The sequence below is a fragment of the Callorhinchus milii genome, unplaced genomic scaffold, assembly GCF_018977255.1.
Source record: "Callorhinchus milii isolate IMCB2004 unplaced genomic scaffold, IMCB_Cmil_1.0 Scaffold8, whole genome shotgun sequence".
In the NCBI taxonomy this organism is placed as follows: domain Eukaryota; kingdom Metazoa; phylum Chordata; class Chondrichthyes; order Chimaeriformes; family Callorhinchidae; genus Callorhinchus; species Callorhinchus milii.
This window is the reverse complement of record NW_024704749.1, coordinates 9,792,292-9,810,320: the sequence shown is the minus strand read 5'-3', so window position 1 is coordinate 9,810,320 and position 18,029 is coordinate 9,792,292. Positions and strand designations below refer to the sequence as shown.

Below are 18,029 nucleotides of genomic sequence, written 5' to 3'. Positions count from 1 at the left end.
TTCTTGTTATTCCTTACAGTGGATAATCTATTGTCCTGATAAAAAATAATTGTGTACAAGGTAAATGGGTTTGCAGTCCATAAATTAGCATTAGGATGAGGTAGAGCTAAGCATTAACTTTGCATGTTTGAGTAGACACTGAGCGGAGCAGTGTTAGTACACTGATCATCACTTCTATAAAGTTCTTCTTCTATAAGTTTTGCATTTGTCTGGATTTCTCACATCCTCACCGCTCAGTCACCGGTGACCCTTCCGGTTTCTTGGAGATGACAAAACGGCAGCTCAGCCCTGCATCCTTCACCATCTGATCCCCCAGAAACTCGGCCAGTCGTTTAGCTGTGCTGATTGAGGTGGATTTCTGCTCACCATAATCCTCCAGTTTGCGCGACATTGATCGATTCTCAGAGATCAGCTCAAAGAGCTCAGAGTCTGGCATGTTGGCAGCCTGCAGATTGAAGCACAAAAAGTACATCAAAACAAATTTCATTTAGTTATTTCTCAGGTGAAGAGGATACGTTTCTGGGAAACAATACTCTTGCAATTGTAATTTATTGCATCTGATAGTGTTTACATTTACTGTAATCAATTTAGTGGAGGGCAGATTTAAAATGCGACTCAGTTGAAAAAAGAGCAACATACCAAAGTTAAAATCATTGCACCTTTTAGTGATCTAACGTCATGATCTTACCTTAACAGTGGTCTTATAGACATTTGGCAAAATAACTAATGCAAAACTCTACATCATGAGTCAAGGATGCATCATAGTCTCTCAAACAGATGAGCACTTCAAACCCTGCAGAGTTGTTAACATACCTATTACGGTCAATTACTTAATTGCTAGTGGGTTATTGCGGAACTTACAAAACCACAACTGTTTGACCAGGGTTTCAGGGATCTACTCAAGGGAATTCTCTTTGGGAAAACTCAAGCATGAATTATTCAATACACTGAGATGGTGGTTGAATAGGCATTGTAATTGCTCGAACCATTGAGGCCAAACCCCTTCTATTTCACACAGTCCTTACCTTGCTGTAGAGAACATCCAGCCAATAATCTGCTACTTTGGCCACAGATGCATATACTTCTTCCAGTGTAGTGCCCTTCAGAAAGGCCTCAAACACAGAGGATTGGAAAATTTTGATGAGCTGCAATTCACCACGGCGTTTCACCTCAAAGCCTTTCAGCTCAGCCAATGAGCCATCCTCGTTGAACACAGCATACCTGTCACAACCAGAACAATGCCCTTCAATCAAATAACCAGTTTTGGAAAATCCTTCAAATCAATCTTAATTTGAAATAAATAATTGTGGATAAACAATTAATTCCAGATTAAACCCGAATTTAAGAATTGTCCAAAATCTATGATCTTACGATTTAAGATAACATGTTCAAGGTTAAAACTTTGTTTGGATCTTGGGATACGCAAGTTCATTTTTAAACCAATTATAATTAGAAAATGACATTGCCCTCATAACCTTCCCAGCAGGTTGCTACAGATCTGTAATGTTAGCTACCAGGGAGAGGATAGCAATCTCACAGTATTAAATCTAACACACCAGAAAGCTCAGCAAGCGTTCCTCTTCGCTTACCTTTTCTTTAACTTCTTCCCTTCCTCTTTGGAGGCTGGTAGGATCATGGCCAAGTATGGACCATCCACCTCAAAGAAGATACTGTTTTCTGAGCGTGCGATGTAGGTCAGAGTTGCAGGATCTACCAGCTCTTGGTACTGTTCGTTAGTAAAGCGCTCCTATAACACAAAGTGGAGGCCATCTTCAGCACCAGATGCACTGCCACATAACAATACCCTTCTGCTCCAACAACCCACTGAACGAGTCAATCTCTGGAGAGAATATTGGAAGTGAACCACTTCCACACTTTAACAAAGCTGCTTCCCGTCCCAAAAAAATCCAGATCAGTGAGTGTGTCAGTAGAATACAGATTGAATATCCAGTTCAGAAGTTCTGACTGTACGAGCACCAATTTTCTGCAGCTGAACATGGGATGAGACTGAATCCATCCTCCTCATCTCCTGCCAACGTTTTTTAACCAAAGCCAAACGTCTTTAACCTCCCTGGCTCATCCCTGACTCACTAAACCTGTGAGCAACCTGGCATCTACTTCAATTCCCAGTTGTCCTTCCTACCCTACATCTGGTCCCTGACAAAGACCATTCCCCTCACCTCCATACCTCACACCCAATGTTGCTGAAACCCTCATTGATGCTTTCATCACCTCCCACCCAGATTTCTAGAAAGCCCTCCTTGCCTGACTGCCCAGCTCCACCATTCACAAATCCCAATCAATTCAGATCTCCGCTGCCAATTTGCTCTGCTCAAATGGGCTGCCAATACATAGTACCTACCCTTTACAGTATATCATGCAAAGTGCTTTGAGACATCCCCTGATGTGAAAGGTGCAATACCCAATGCAAGGATTATTATTGTATGATATATTATTTTAACAGTATCAAAATACTTGGTAGGTTGCATTCATGCTTACCTTCACCAGGATGTTGAGCATGGCTCCAGGGTAGGAGACTGTAACCTTTGGCTTTTTAGGATTATTTGACTGAACAACAAAATTTTCTGGGAAAGAGTTCGGAAGCACACACCAAATGCCATCCGTGTCCAGCTCCAAGGGCCTCCTGGAACAGAAACAATCTTTGTGTTTTGCTAATTCAAGACTGAATAATTAAGAAGCCAATAATGAATGTTGTGTTCGCAGCAAGTGATGGTAATTCCCATTCTCTGGCTGAATTCTCTGGAATGTCAAAGGGGCATATTGGAGTCTCAATCTGCAACTGTATACGAAGTGAAATCTAGACACGCTCAATCTAATTTCACTCACCAGTCTTATGCATCAGGACCTTAACCACAACTTCCAACTATTCAATCCCTATCAGCTGTGCCTTGCCCAGGAGCAGGACAGCTGGAGTTTCAATACAGTGACAAGAAAGCTCAGCCGCATCAATGAAACACAATCTTAACAGAAGAAGCCACAACCATCATGGTGTCGGCATCCTGGATTAAACTTACCCAATTTGTTCTATCAGTTCCCTGGCTTGGGTGATGATGTTAGCGCCTGTATGACAAACAATCCCGGCCATTTCCATCGAATACCAACGGGCCCTGCAGTCAATCAAGAAACATGCATTTGTTCTTAAAAAATACACTCATAATTCTTTCAAACTACAAATCAACTGCATTAGGGTGCGGTGAAATAATCCTAATCATATTATTAGCCAGTTACCCAGCATTACACTATTTCCACTATGGTGAATTAACTTATCTTAGTCCAAGTTCTTTGGACTTGAGCAGGGAATTTCGCTTCTATAGTTAAGCCAGTGTCATAACAGAAGGCAAGGTCATGCAGTCTGTGGCCCACTGTGGAGGGTACCACAACAAGTGTGACTGTGTCATTGATCAGAAGACTTATTCAAATCAAGTCAACTTTAGTCAAATAAGGGGGAAAAGTTTTACCACACCCAGGAATGAAATCCAGTCCTCTCGCTTACCAGGTGAATCAAATGGGTAAAGGCACTACCTGGTATAGCAGGGAGCCATATAGGTTACAAGTTCAATTTTCACTATGGTGAATTAGCTTATCTTTGTCAGTTGGAGCACTACAAATAATTCTAGTGCCTTTCAGTCTTTGAGGATGAAGAAAGCATCAACAGCTACAGGAAAGAAGCAGGGAAAACACCAAGATGGATCGAAGTAAAAAAAAAAATTGGTACTTTTGCACTCAAACAATTACAAAGTTAAATGTAAATGATATCAGGAGTGTTGGCTTAGAGGAACAGAAAACATATCTAATTTCATTTGGGAGGATGTAATTTTATTCAGGTGTATGTGTAATTTTGTTAGGGTGGATCTAGCAGCATAGAAGACATTTGAATAGATTGGCTAATGGAAACAGTCAGGCAAAAAAAATCAAGGAAGCATTTTCAGTCTTTGCTTTCAGCATAATCCCAGTGAAAACATCCAGGAAAAAGTTGGAATTAAATTTATTAAAACCGGGAAAATTGCCATTCCAGCCTTCAGAAATATCACATGTCCTATCACTATCACTGGATATTTGGACAATGAAAATAAAAACAGCCTCAAAAGGATAACAATTAAATTTGTCCCAGTAATAATAATAATAATAATAATCCTTGCATTTGATATAGCGCTTTTCACGTCAGGAGGACGTCCCAAAGCGCTTCACAGAACATACTGTAAAGTGAAGTTACTGTATATTTGTGGGCGAACGCGGCAGCCAATTGCGCACAGCAATGTCCCACAAAACAGTCGTAGATTGAAAATGACCAATTTATTATTGTTTTTGGAGGGATTATTATTAGGCGTGTGGAGTAAGGAAACTTGCCCAAGGTTTCGCCCTGACCTGCCTGGAAATAAACTCAGAACAAACACCCATCTGGTAAACCCATTAGTATCTTTGAAAAAAGTAAATATCAAAACATAGACCTTCTCGAAAAAGCGTTAGTTGCAGTTTATATAATTATTCTCTGATCGCACACGATCGCTGGCCAGAATCTCCTTCCCATCTCAAATAAGACTTGATGTTATATACAATTATATACACAATTATGGCTGTGAGTCCATATACCATTCCCTGAAACTTCCACCTGCAGTGACAATACACAACAAAAGGCGGATTCTAAGGAACCTTCCTCATACTGTTTCAATAGCCGGTTTACAGCTAGATGAATAACAACCACATCACATCAGTGCTCCAATCCACTACCCTAGATATTACGGTTAATATAAGCTGCTTGCCAGCCGCAGCATGTCTGCATTGAGCTTTGATACCAACCCTTTCCGCATGACATAGCCATAGAAGGAGTTGAGGATACACTTGTGTGCCAGCTGCAGGGATTCATACAGGATCTCCATGTTCTTACAGCGCTTGATCTCTGCAGCATCACAACACTCAGTGGCTGCAGAGAGCTTCTTCTTCCACACCTAAAAAGGGTTAAAGGGAAATATCAAGATTAAAATACACGTACTTATTACACTGCAAATATGATTCCCAACACAATAATAAGCAAAATGACAGCTTAATTACCAAATAGCATGAGCGAGATTCAATACTAACTGAAGCTAGTGCTAAGCTCCTTCTCCTCACCCTCTGGAGTGGCCCTGTATCGTGACTATTGTTGGGACTTTCCAAACTCTGCCAATATGTCGTTGAATCATTTACAAAAGCCACAACAGCAGCCTGCTCCATGTCGCTGGCCCAGACCACCCCACCATCAGCCATCGGGCCTTCAGCCTCTCTGCCCCCGTCCCAGCCCCTTTGCCTTGCTCCTTCCCTTCTCTCAAGAGCCTATTCTTCGACCGTGCCTTCTGTCATCCTCCTAATCCCAACCCCTTGTTTGGGTCCAAATCCCTGACTGTCCGGCACCATGGGACGTCCTCCCAATGTGAAAGGTGCTATACAAATGTAATTTGTCGTTGATGAAGGATATCTTACTCACCTTATGCAAGCCTTTAAACTCATAACGTCTGTCACGGAATGCTCGCACTGTGTCCACATAGAAAGAGTTCTCACGTTGGCAAATTGTCGTTACCCGTTCCTCTATTCTTGTGTTGTGGATTTTCTTGTACGCTTTGCGACAGTAGTCTGAAACAGGTGGCACAGATGGAATCACACAAATTTTTCAGAATTATTGAGTCCATCGGATTCCAGTCAGAGGACACAGACGAGTCTATCAATTACCATCAGCAACTGCACAGTAAAGTGCTTTTTAATCAAACTCAAAGCAATTTAAAAATACTTAGCGCATGTATCCATTTCAATATCACTGCTGGAAACATTTCTTTGAAAAACAAATTCTTTTTATAATATGCTTGGATCGCAGATAGCAACGATGCAGGATTGTGTGAACGTTTTGCCACTTGTTATGTGACTCATTCTCTCTCCAGGATTATTATTATACTCTATTATTCCTTCTCCAACTAAAATAAATTAGCTTCCTTCCTACTTGATTTGATGAGAAGACTAGTTTTCTCCAACTGACGCTGTCAGAGACACTGTGGAACAGGTCAATATACTGCCAGCGTCATAAATAGATTTCAGTCTACCAATTTACAACGGAAGGATATCAGTCCATTGGCTCTTTTCCCATTGCAATTAGTTGAAAAGTATTAAATTAATAATACTAGTGGCAATTTTGATTTAATTAAGCCTAGCTCACTACCAGGCATATCCAGTTGATGCCCTGAATTTACATTGGTTAAGACCTGGGAAGAGGCTGTCATTCAGTCTCAGAGACAGTGACTATAATGGCTCTAGGGAAATGGGACACCCACCCACAACAGAACATCACTGCAATACAATACATAGCCCCCTCCACGCTGGGTAGCGCTTAACAGTGGTGGAGCAAAGCCTGATTCCGAGCCGCGGGGAGGTGGCCGTAAACACGGTCGAAGAGGAAAGTTTTCAGGCGGGACTTGAAAGAGGGGAGAGAGGGGGCAAGGCGGAAGGACAGAGGGAGAGTGTTCCAGAGCTTTGGGGCGCACTGGCTGAAAGCATGACCTCCAATGGTGGAGCGCAGGGCGAGAGGGACGAGCAGGAGGCCGGTACCAGTCGAGCGGAGGCGCTAGGTGGTGGATTTGGGAGTGAGGAGGTCGGAGAGGTAGGGAGGTGCAGGGAGTAAAAGGATTTGAACACGAGAGTGAGGAGGATCTTGAAGTCGAATAGGAGCTTTACCTGCCAATCGCTTCTTTTCATACTTGGCCTGCTCCTCGCGGTTTAGCGCATGGAAGGCTTGTGGCCTGCCGTTCGGGAACATTGGAGGGAATTTTTCAGATTCAAGCTGCTGTTGGATGCGGTGATACTCGCTGCGAGTGGCTGGCACTGTAGAGAGAAATGTCAGGTTAGCCCATCCTATAATAGGCAGAGATTGTTGCAGATTAGCCGGAGTTTTGTCACAATGAATACAGAATTTTTTTTAAAACATAAAGCAGGACTCTTAAATTAAAAGAATTTTAAAACTTCATCTTAGAAAACCTATAGGACATCAGTCTATTTTTATGTGAAAAAAAAAGGGGAGTTACTGTGCCTAGGCTCACGATGCAAGCTAGAGAATGGGATTAAATTTGCGTTTTAGGTGGAGAAAACTAGCAGAGCAGATTTGACGGGCTGAATGGCCCGTTTCTGTGCTGTAACATTCTGTGACTTGACAGGGTTCAGCTGTACTCACTAAACTGTCCCCTCCATGTCCAAGTCATGTTGCGTTGACAGTTTGCTCCTGGTTTATTGAAGTCACAGGCTGCGCAGATGACTTCGTCTACCATAGCAGAAGGCTACACAGAGAAAGGAGACAATGTTCAAAAGTGCAACTTTAAACATACAAGATGCAAGTTATTCAACACATCATCAATACTGCACTGTCTATTGGCTAGGCAAGAGGAAGCAGCAATGACCAGCTGAAGGGCCTGAAGTACGGACCATTATAGTTTCGTTCAGAGAAAGCAAGATCCTCCCGTATTCTGCCCTCCATTAAACAGAACCCACACAGCGCATTAATGCTCCTTCACTCTACCTGTAAGCGGTTGGTCAGAATGATGTTGGGGTACATTGCACCCACGTCCAAATGGTAAATAAGGGGACACTCAATCCTGTTGGGAACTTCCTTCAAGGAATTCAGCTTCTTTTTAATCTCATCGCACACCTAGAGGGGCAAGAACAGATAAAAGCTACAGAAACTGGTAATGAAATGCTGATGATGGGGATCACGAAGAATTGACCTATCCTCTTCCCAATATTGATAGACCTGCAGAGAATTTGTCCTTTTTAAACACACACACAGACACACACACACCACACACAAAGCCAAAACCCATATGCAAATGCTCAACAGCACAATTGGGAGTCCAACACAATTAGTTCAAAGCTCAAGGGCACAGTCGAGTCTGGACACTCTTGAGCATAGTGACGAGTTTTTGCGTGAGTCAGATGCCCAGCTGACCCAAAAAAATTGTCAAGAGCACTGATGAAAGGTTTTTAATGAAAAGTAGTTAACAACAAGTGTTTAAATTCAATGGATGCCCTGGACATGGATATTATGACATAGATCAGTTGTCAGTCAACGCTGGAGAGTCCATAGGCACGATAACTCATTCTCTTGTTAAATAGATTTCCAGCAATTCAAACTTACTCAGACCGTTTTATTTAATGTTAACACAGAGCAAATATTATCTTACAGTTTAATTTTGACTCAGTATTCTGAAAAACATTTAAAGCAGCCGAGATAAACCAAGCGATCACAATTAAAACGCACATCAGCACACAGGATTGGTCAGATTACTGACCTCTTGGAAATTGGTGATTTGATCCAGGGGGATATTCTCCTCCTCCTCGATGGCATGTCGCATGGTGCTCTCTACTCTCTGAAGCAAGAAATCAAAAGCTGCTGGATTCTAAAAGGAAAAATAAGCAGATATTTCACTTGAGTCTATTTTCACACAGTTTTCTGTTCGATGAAAGACGATTTGAAAATCAAGGCAGGGACCGATTTGAACACGTCGAATTGAAATGAAATGTCAACCCTCACCCTGGAGTCTGACACACACTGAAACCGCTGGCAAGACTGAGCCGCCGGAAAACTCCCAAAATTATGTCACGTAAGGGAAATTGAACAGCACTCCTACAGATAACTTGGCCATTTGCCTCATGGCTGTTTCTGGACCGCTGTGTGCAAACTGGCTGCTGTTCTTCCCTTTAAAAATAGCCATTACACTGAGTATTAATTCCTGTAAAAAAGTGCTTGGTATCTTTGAAGCGATTATGTTGCTGATAGAGGCAGTTCCAGTCTATGCTTTACATCTTCCCTTCTCAACACTTACCATTTTGAATCTACAAGGAATATCACTCCGGAAGACACCGGACTCCAAAGCCTCCACATGTCCTCCCACATAGGTCTCAGAGTCAAGGACATGACCGTCATTTGTCAGCTTATTGAAGACCTGCTCTTGCTTATTTGGAAAGACTATGTTAGCGTGGAAGGCTTGAACCATTAGGAGTGCCTCGCACAGTGTCCCAGAACCCTTCCTCAACACCTAGCAAAAATGACAAATAAAAAATGTTACTTCTTGGAATCCAAAGACATAATCAGTATATTTATTCTGAAAGAGTTACAGCTTTAATTTTGCAACTGTTTGGTTAAAGAACTGTTATTGGCACTACTGTAATCATGGATGTTAAAGATCCCATGACACTGTTTAAAAACAGAAGGTAGTTTCCCTTGGTGTCCTGACAACAACCAACCAAATCATTCACTTGATGGCTGTTTGTGGGACATCACACAAACTGGCTACCACATTTACCTACTAATACTGTCCCTGCTCTTTTCAGTAAAACCCATGAGGCACTGTGAGACCTTTTGATCACTTTGTAATGCGTAGAGATGGGTTTTTGCATGTCTCAGACACCAAAAAAGGAACATGATATAGCAGCACTTATAAATATATTAAATGTTGAATGCCTAGTTTTTCTGTTATATTATAATCTATGTGTAGCAGCACAGTAAGAGGAAAGATGGTTGAAATCAAATAATCTCTTTCCAATTAATCAACAGATGGAAATCTGATGGAAGTCTATATTCTTAGGAATAAGGATTATAGGATAAACAACTCAAGCCGTTTTGATAATCTTACTGATCACAAATGTGTTCCTGCCACCTTGTGGCATGTTTTAGGAACACTAGAATTGTCACACATTATTCACCGAGCATCTTTAAAGGCACATTGCTTTAAGAAAAGTTGAGAAAAATAAATCATTAATTCTTACATGAACATAACCTAACATTCTCGTACTTACCTCATCTGGTTCCATAGGAATGATGGTGCACAAGGCAAAAATAAAGGGGTGTACATATTTCATGTACATATAATAAGTTGCCACAGCATCAGACACCGAGTACGTGGCTAGAGTCTGCCAAAGAAACACAAAAGTTAAATCGGATGTTTCCTTGCTACTAACTTTGAGCACCTTGAAATTGTTCTAAATGTAATGATTGTTTCAAAGAGGTTTATTTCACTTAAGACAATATCCAGCATGCTGAAGAGATGGCATGTTTGTGTACATCCCGTACAAGTCAAAGGTGAATGCTTACAGGTCACCAAACGAGATTCGGTAGAAATGTGCCAAACCTTTTGAACTTTAGGACGCTATATGTAGCAGCATTAACACTGTAAGATTTGGGCGACTGCACTGTGGCAAACTGAATTCTGAGCAACAATCTGCTGCCATTACCTGCGGCTCCTCGGTGGCCATTCGACACATATCCTCAGGGTCCAGCTCCACAGGGTCGTAGCCCAGTTTGGCCTTGGCTGCAGCCTTAAGGTTTTGACTGCCTACAGGCAAGTAGCTGTCTCTCTTCACCCACCTGCCAAAAGAAGAGACCAATTATATACCAATAGTCTAACAGCAGTACAAACATACAGCTGTGTGTGACACTGAACAGATGAAAAAAGGGTTAACACTGTCTAATGAGTAAAACGTCAATAAAAAACTCCATTATACCGGTTCCCCTCTTAAGTTGGTTCCTGTGGACCAGCCTTGAATCGGAGCTCATCAAGTCAGCGCCATAATTTCCTGCACAGCATAGTCTGAAGTGATGTTGGCGACAGCCTAATGATCTTGAAGTCCGGCCAATTGTCATGCAATCAGTATCAACGTGAGCAGAAGCTCTCATTCAAACAAGGCTATTTGGGATTTTATGCCTTGACTATACTTTTCCCAAGATGTCAGCAGCACCATAACAATTCCGAAGTCTATTTTCCTGACCTCTGATATAATGCAGGGTCAGAGACTTTGGATCCAGACACTCATTATAGTTGGGTTGTCCAGTAATAACAAGCACCGCTAACATTTCTTCTTTCTACTGGTGGATGAAGTGTTTATCAAATATCAGATTTATGGTCGCTCACAAGATATGCTTGCTACAACATTGCATACCTGCACTAATGCAGTTGCAGCTAGAAGGCTGTACCTGTAACAGTCCATGTGAATGCTCTGACTGGCTTTAAATTCGCCCTGGCTGTCCTTCTGAAAGCCAATTTCCTTATACATGTTCAATTCATGCACCGCTGCCCGAGTTTCTACAAAGGGCCTGGAAAACACAAACAGGAGGAAAATACAGTGTTTGAAAACAAAGAGGCACCTATTCTCTCTTACTAGAGTAAAAATATTCTCGGAGTGTCCTGGCCAACAATTCCCCCAGATATAATTGTTCATTCACCTCACGGCTATTAGTGGGACAAATGGGCTACCACGTCCACCTACAAAATATACTTACTAGACTATATAGCGTATCATGTGAAGTGCTTTGAGACATCCTCCTAACACGAAAGACTATATCAAACGTTATTGTTATCTTGTGCAATGCTGACATCCTGAATTGCAACCTCGGCTTTCTGACGACATCGAGTGGCAGGAAATATGAACTACAGCTAGTTGACTTCAAACTTGACAAACACAAAGATAGATTTCCTTCAAACCTGTTAATTCAATTTGCATCTGAAACACCAGAATTTCTATTAATAGAAAAGATTAGTGGGCTCAACATTGACACCATTTTTCATTCTTCGCTCCACATAGTTTCATTCATTCTGGAGCTATTTCATTCATTCTCTGATGACGTTAACCAGGTGGACAATGGAACAAGTTCCCACAACATAACCAGGTTTTCTTCAGTCAATTCTCAGTGGGGCACAGACTCATAACACTTGCATTTATATTCTTCATTCTAGTTTAGCAACACTAGAGTAATACTTCAGCTCTTCTGGGAACTCATATCCTTCTAAATCAGAGACAAGAATACTTTCACCAGTGAACTTTCGTGACATAATAATAATCCTTGCATTTGATATCGTGCCTTATCGTGTCTTCAAGACGCCTCAAAGCGCTTCACAGAATATACTGTAAAGTGAATCAACTGCATATTTTGTGGGCATACAGGATTGTTGCATAAAACTGTCCACAACAATGTGAATGTTTCAGCAATGACACCACTAGAGAGTTGTTTAAATGGGATTGTCTGCTTCAATGGCAGTCTGATGCCACTGCTAGAAACTAAGGCTAAACAGAGAAAACTGAACGAGACAATAATTATAATATAATCCTTACATTTGATATGGTACTCACCAATCAAAAGAATCACCGTTGTATGTCACAAATATATTGGGTTTAATTTCTTGGATATGTTCAAACCATCTCCGAATTAAACTGGCCTAAACCAAAGCAAACGCATGACAAAAAGTGTACAAGTGGAAATTTCCTCTTGCCCACAACGAAGTGCAACAACAAGGTTAAAAACAGCAGGAAAATAAGTGGTTAGGTGTCACCACAATTAGTGTTTAAAAACACTTGCAAGTTGCAGGAACAAGAGAATAATGAGGTAGACATGGGAAGGATTAAGTTAAGAGCAAGCGAAGGAGTCTTATTGTAGGTCAACTGCAGGAAGGAGAAAGAGCATGAAGAATGATGCATTTGAAGCTTGGGAGAGATAAGAGTAATGATCAAAGAACCAATAAAAACAGTTAAGAATTAAATCCTAATTGATCTCACGCACCTCATCTTGTTCGTTAAACACACAGAAAGGACCCTCATATTCAGGCTTGGGGGTAAATTCAAAATCTTCGATATCTTCAGACACAATCTCCCGGTTTGTGATCAGATAACCCTGAAAACATAAATAACTGCTGTGAGCAGGAAGATGCTAGCAATGCTCTCAAACATTTATTTCATGCTGAGCTGTGCTGCTCACCAGGAAGCTCTCAGGGAGTTCCTGGTACCTGCCATCCACCTAATGAGGACTCAAACTTGCGCTTGTCAGACACAAAATGATCGACTAGTAACTATCTTCACTGGTGGAGGTAAGTGGGGTCTCCTTGGAGCTGAAATGATTCCAAAGTGACATGTGGAAACTGAATGTTGGAATCAATTCAATCCTCTGTGGCAGTTTCAGTATTCTGGTTCCAGAGCCAGGCGGGTTTGCAGTACTCCAGGGTGATGACAGACCCACCAGCCTGGCTCATCAGTACAATACAAAATTACATTTGTATGGTGCCTTTCACGTCAGGAGACCCACCTCCAAGTGCCCAAGTAGGACTTGAAGGGCAGGCCAGTCACTGGGGGCAGGGTTTCTCCCACTCAATATCTGTTTTGTTTGTCTGATTTTACCTGTCCATCAATCATGTAGGAGATCATCATAATCTGGTCATTTTCAGCATCTGGAAACTTCAGTGGCAATTTGGTAGTTTCTATATCAAAAGCCAGAACAACAGGATCCTGGAAGGAACCAGAAATAATTATCAAACAAATCACTGACAAATTCATCCTCCGAAGACTAACACAACGCAAAAAACAGAAGCAAAATTAGATCTGAATGTCTTCAAGACCATCATATACACAGGTTATCAGAATACAAACATTTTTTAATCACATCCTCCAAAACTTTAGATCTTAAATATTGGATCTGCAATGCGATTCCTTCCTCAAAATACCAGTACAGCTACTTATTCTGTCTAAACACACAAACATTTAACTACAGTGGCACTATATAATGGAGAAATACTTGAAGAGGAAGAATACAAAAATCGTACAGGGAAAGAGCAGGGAGTTGGCATAGGAACCAAGGAAAACAGGAACATGGAGCCTTAAACCTGTATGTTCCTCCCTTTCGTCATATCCTTTTAAACCTCTTCTACTCATGTATCTGTCGATCTCCTTTTAATAGAGTAGTCAGCTCCGGGATGGGAATGGCTCCCTATTACTCTCTTATTTCTATGCAAGACTAGTTGACAGGCAAAAGGACAAGTTCTTATAATCAGAATTGCATTTTTTTGTATAACTGTGACTACCAGATGTGCATTTATTTGGATTAGACTAAACATTCATATACTTACTGGTCGTTCAACTAAGTCATCCCTGCGTATGATCTCAGGAGGATATGCACCTCCACGGATTCTGATATTATACCAATGTGCCTAATGACAAGGAGTTAAAAGCAAGAGTTAAAAGAATTTTAATCAGCGTACAACAGGGCTTCAAAGCAAACAAACAGGCTAAACTAGAGGATTATTTTTCAACTAAACCAAAGCTTTGAATATAAGATTTCGACCATCCAGATTTCACACAGCTCTCATTTTAAAGAAATACTTTGATTTAACTTGAGTGTTTTAACACTGGTATTCTATCCACAGAAAGATCTTTGAAAGACCACTATAACTCCTCTTAGACACAGCTGACGTGGTCTGGTAACAAGTGAACTAGGGATACAATACCCACTAGCTTTTCCTCACCATAAAAACAATCAGCTGGTAATAATAATGCTTGCATTATCATGTCGTTGAGACGGCTCAAAGCGCTTCACAAAATATATTAGAGATTGTCTGTGTATTTTGCGGGCAAAACATGGCAGCCAATTTCACACAGCAATGCCCCACAATCAGTTGTAGAATGAGTGACCAAATGGTTTAGAGCTGTTCTAATTGTACATCAACTGCTATAAACCCTGGAGTTGGCTCACCACATGAATCTTCAGGTCGATGGACACACGGACATGATAAGGCACATCGTATTCTCGAATTTCAATTATGTTTTCCATTTGATCGGCAATCTTTTTAGACGTTCCTTCTGCTTCTGCCATGCTCCCCCCAGCCAGTGCGCTGCCATAACAAGAGAAACAAACAAGTTGCTCCTTCTAAACAGCAGAGAATAAAAGGTTTCACACTGCACCAAAAGAGGGCTTCAAAAGTTAAATAGCTAGCAGTCCAACACAACATAACGATCAGCCATGGTATGTGGGTGGGTGTTTAATTTGCAAATTCAGTTAGCACAGTACTTTCTTTATTTTGTTAAAGAGACCACACCACAACAACTTGCATTTATATAGCATCCTTCACGTAGGATAACATCTCAGGGGCACGATTGGACCCCGAGCAAGGAAGAAGAGGAGATCTGTAGGCACTGCAGGTTTTAAGTTGGATTTAAAGGGGGGCAAGGGGCTACAGGATGAACCTCCAGTGATTCCAGAGGTTGCTTAATGCCTAGAGGTTCAGCCAGCAGTTAAGTGTCAATGTTAGGGAGTGAGAAGGAAGAAACCCCCAAATCACTATCGTTTTTCAGCAAGGGAGGTGCCACCTATAATGATTACCTGGATAACATAGCAGTATAGGCATCATTTGATTTTTCACGCTCTTTGTTTTTCCTTACAGCGGGGGAAATATCCTTCCGAACTTTCACTAGGTCATCAACTGTGTTAAAGGCGAGCTTAATGTACTGCCTCTTCAAGCCAACTAGGTGATTAGGCTGTGATAAAAACAAATGCGAAAATGAATTAACACTCACTCACACTTTTCATTCAGGTCGCCTTAGGGGAACGGGTAGAGTGGAAAAAAACTCACCAGATCCAAGTCTTCTTTGGGGACGGTTGAGATTTTGCTTAATTTGCCTTGAAACTTCTTAGATAGGAATGATGAAACCTCTCGCTCATAGCCCTGTGTTTCACAAAATGGTCATGTTAATGACAAAAATAAGCTGTTTGTTATAGGGGAGTAGATATGCAAACCACTTACAATGTAAGAACACATCATCACCCCTAGCGCTTAAGATTCCTCCTTAAAAATGAAAATACAAGTTGTAGACTTAGCCTGTATACAATATATCCAGATGTATAAAACTACATATATTTTGCACCATTTCAGTTTTGAATACATCCATTTCAGACTTCTACAAACCNTTTTTGTAGCAACGTAGAAGTATGGCTGAAAAGGAAGAGCAACCTGGAAATCAAACAAACAGACAGTCAATGACTGAAGCACAAAGACCAATAACAAGCTAGACGTACAAATAAAAGTAATTAATCGGTGTGGTGGTGGGTGGGGGGGGGGTTTAAAGAAATAGAAGCAGGAATGGGGAAAGGGGTTCTTCCCACTCAGCTCTTGTTAACAAACCAAGCCAGGTAGGGTGGTCCTAACTGGGCAAGCAACAGGAAAGCTTACCAGAGAGTGCTTTCAATGGCACCGGTGCGGCTTTTAGCTGGTTAAACTTTAGCAATACCCCAATGCAAATTTTGGGGTCTCCAATCCTTGCTCTTACCAGCCTGCGCCTAATACTTTCCAGAATTGGATAAGTAGGATGTATCCCTCCAGGAGAGAGGGCATAATCTATTCCAATTACACAACAATTTTTATCTGTAGGTGGGATGCATGGAAACAACAACTTGCATTTATATGGCGCCCCTCACAGAGCGCTTAATGCAGACCCAGAGTTTGGTTTGGATTCTCAATCATGGTGATGGCCCGCTAACCAAAAATAAAAAAGGAAACAATCTTATTTTGTTACACCTCCTCCCAAATATTGTTCATTTCTTGGTCTAGAAATTAATACAATCTTTTTTGTTAACTAATGGCTGCACCCTATAGCCAAAACTGTTAAACTTTTCATCAATAATAATACTTGCATTTGAATAATAATACTTGCTTCTTTTCACATTGTTAAGGAGTCTCAAAGAGCTTTACAGAATATACTGTAAAGTGAATTGACTGTGTACTTTGTAGGCGAACGTGGCAGCAAATTGCGCATAGAATTGCCCCACAAACATTTGTTTAATTAATCAATTTGAGACAGCCTACAAATGACAATCGATCATCCTTTACGAAATGCACTTTTCCAGACCTTGAATCTGTTCCCGTCATCCTGAATGAAATAATAATCTACAGCACTGATCATTCTCTTGTCCTCATCCAGAATATCTGTCTGCAAGAGAAATGAAAGGAAAACAAATTCAGTGTAGCAAATAACGATTGGAAAAAAAAGCAGACAGCAACTTCAAAAAAATAATATTAACCTGTTTTGAAAAACATAGTCAACTTATTTCATGTATAAAAATTCTACAGTTTGGAATCACCACATCATGTACATTTACGTTCAATTTTACAGCTGAATTTATTAATAGCAAAACACAACTCAGATGTGTGACTAACTGGGTGCATGTTAATGAGCCAGGCTGTCTTCTCTCCTGGATCTTTCAGACGATCAAATCCAAATTGTGCATCCATCTGATCGGTCCACTGACTGCGCTCCAAGCGCTTGAGTGCAGAAAGAGCGGAACCATCGTCACTACAAAAGCAAAAATGACTCAATTAGATAATTAATATTTGATGTTTATTCCAAAGCCTTGTGTAGATGCACATTAAATTAAACAGCTGCCCTTGAGTCACTCTTCCTGAGGTAGAGACCACTCCTCACAGACCTTTCCTTTAATAAAGTAAGGGGTGTCTATGGGGGAAAGAGCTCCCCAATTGCAGCCTTGTCCCAAGCAATCAACCAGCAATCCAATGCATAATCTCACTCTGTGGATATATTTAGACATTGTAACATATACCCTTATGTGTTATAAGCGCCAGCCTCGCTCAGTTGGTAACACTGTCATGTCCGAGTCAGAAGGTTGTGGGTTCAATTCCTACAATGGAACTGAGTTCACGAGACGCCAGTGTGGTGCTGCTGAAGCTGCATCATCAGAGGTGCAGACCTTCAGATGAAACATTAAACCCAGGTGCCGTCTGCCTGTTCAGGCGGACGTTACGGATCTCATGGCACTTACTTGAAAAGAGAAGGGAGTGTCCCCCGGTGTCCTGTCCTGCCCAGGGTTGCCAGAAATTAATATGTGTTTGTAGCTCAAAGTCAGACAAATACTAGTAGCCCGAGAGTAGCTCAACAGCTTTGCGTCGCCTACTGTAGGGTAGCAGAGTGGCCAAGGCTAGCGCTTTAGGTCAGTGCTTTTGAAACCGTGTAAGAAAAGGTCTTGAAAGGTGCGGGAGGGAGGGAACGGACGGACCGACCGACCGTCGGACAGACGGGCGATGATGCTTTTTGCAGGTTTAAATCATATTTGGGTTAAAAATTAGGCACTCGCACCCCCCCCCCCCAAAAAAAAAACATTTTCGCATGGAGCAGCACACACAAAAACCGCCCAAGTGGGCGTGAACCCCTCATTGCCCCCCCCCTCTGAC

At 41.4% G+C, this 18,029-nt stretch overlaps 1 protein-coding gene across 1 annotated transcript in view; it reads right to left on the bottom strand.

Moving 5' to 3' along the window:
* The window catches only part of pole (polymerase (DNA directed), epsilon), a 36,480-nt gene that overhangs the window by 17,897 nt on the left and 554 nt on the right, over nucleotides 1-18,029 (bottom strand). Inside the window, exons 2-26 of the mRNA XM_007901911.2 lie at nucleotides 17,001-17,136; nucleotides 16,693-16,773; nucleotides 15,753-15,797; nucleotides 15,420-15,512; nucleotides 15,170-15,324; nucleotides 14,543-14,681; nucleotides 13,920-14,000; nucleotides 13,195-13,302; nucleotides 12,584-12,694; nucleotides 12,157-12,242; nucleotides 11,003-11,122; nucleotides 10,264-10,396; nucleotides 9,829-9,942; nucleotides 8,856-9,068; nucleotides 8,322-8,429; nucleotides 7,553-7,681; nucleotides 7,211-7,313; nucleotides 6,718-6,864; nucleotides 5,483-5,628; nucleotides 4,819-4,967; nucleotides 3,036-3,128; nucleotides 2,500-2,644; nucleotides 1,590-1,747; nucleotides 1,026-1,221; nucleotides 231-445 (exon numbers count right to left, since the gene is read on the bottom strand). Coding sequence (XP_007900102.2) covers nucleotides 231-445; nucleotides 1,026-1,221; nucleotides 1,590-1,747; nucleotides 2,500-2,644; nucleotides 3,036-3,128; nucleotides 4,819-4,967; nucleotides 5,483-5,628; nucleotides 6,718-6,864; nucleotides 7,211-7,313; nucleotides 7,553-7,681; nucleotides 8,322-8,429; nucleotides 8,856-9,068; nucleotides 9,829-9,942; nucleotides 10,264-10,396; nucleotides 11,003-11,122; nucleotides 12,157-12,242; nucleotides 12,584-12,694; nucleotides 13,195-13,302; nucleotides 13,920-14,000; nucleotides 14,543-14,681; nucleotides 15,170-15,324; nucleotides 15,420-15,512; nucleotides 15,753-15,797; nucleotides 16,693-16,773; nucleotides 17,001-17,136 — 3,204 coding nt within the window. The remainder of the gene's footprint in view (nucleotides 1-230; nucleotides 446-1,025; nucleotides 1,222-1,589; nucleotides 1,748-2,499; nucleotides 2,645-3,035; nucleotides 3,129-4,818; nucleotides 4,968-5,482; nucleotides 5,629-6,717; nucleotides 6,865-7,210; nucleotides 7,314-7,552; nucleotides 7,682-8,321; nucleotides 8,430-8,855; nucleotides 9,069-9,828; nucleotides 9,943-10,263; nucleotides 10,397-11,002; nucleotides 11,123-12,156; nucleotides 12,243-12,583; nucleotides 12,695-13,194; nucleotides 13,303-13,919; nucleotides 14,001-14,542; nucleotides 14,682-15,169; nucleotides 15,325-15,419; nucleotides 15,513-15,752; nucleotides 15,798-16,692; nucleotides 16,774-17,000; nucleotides 17,137-18,029) is intronic.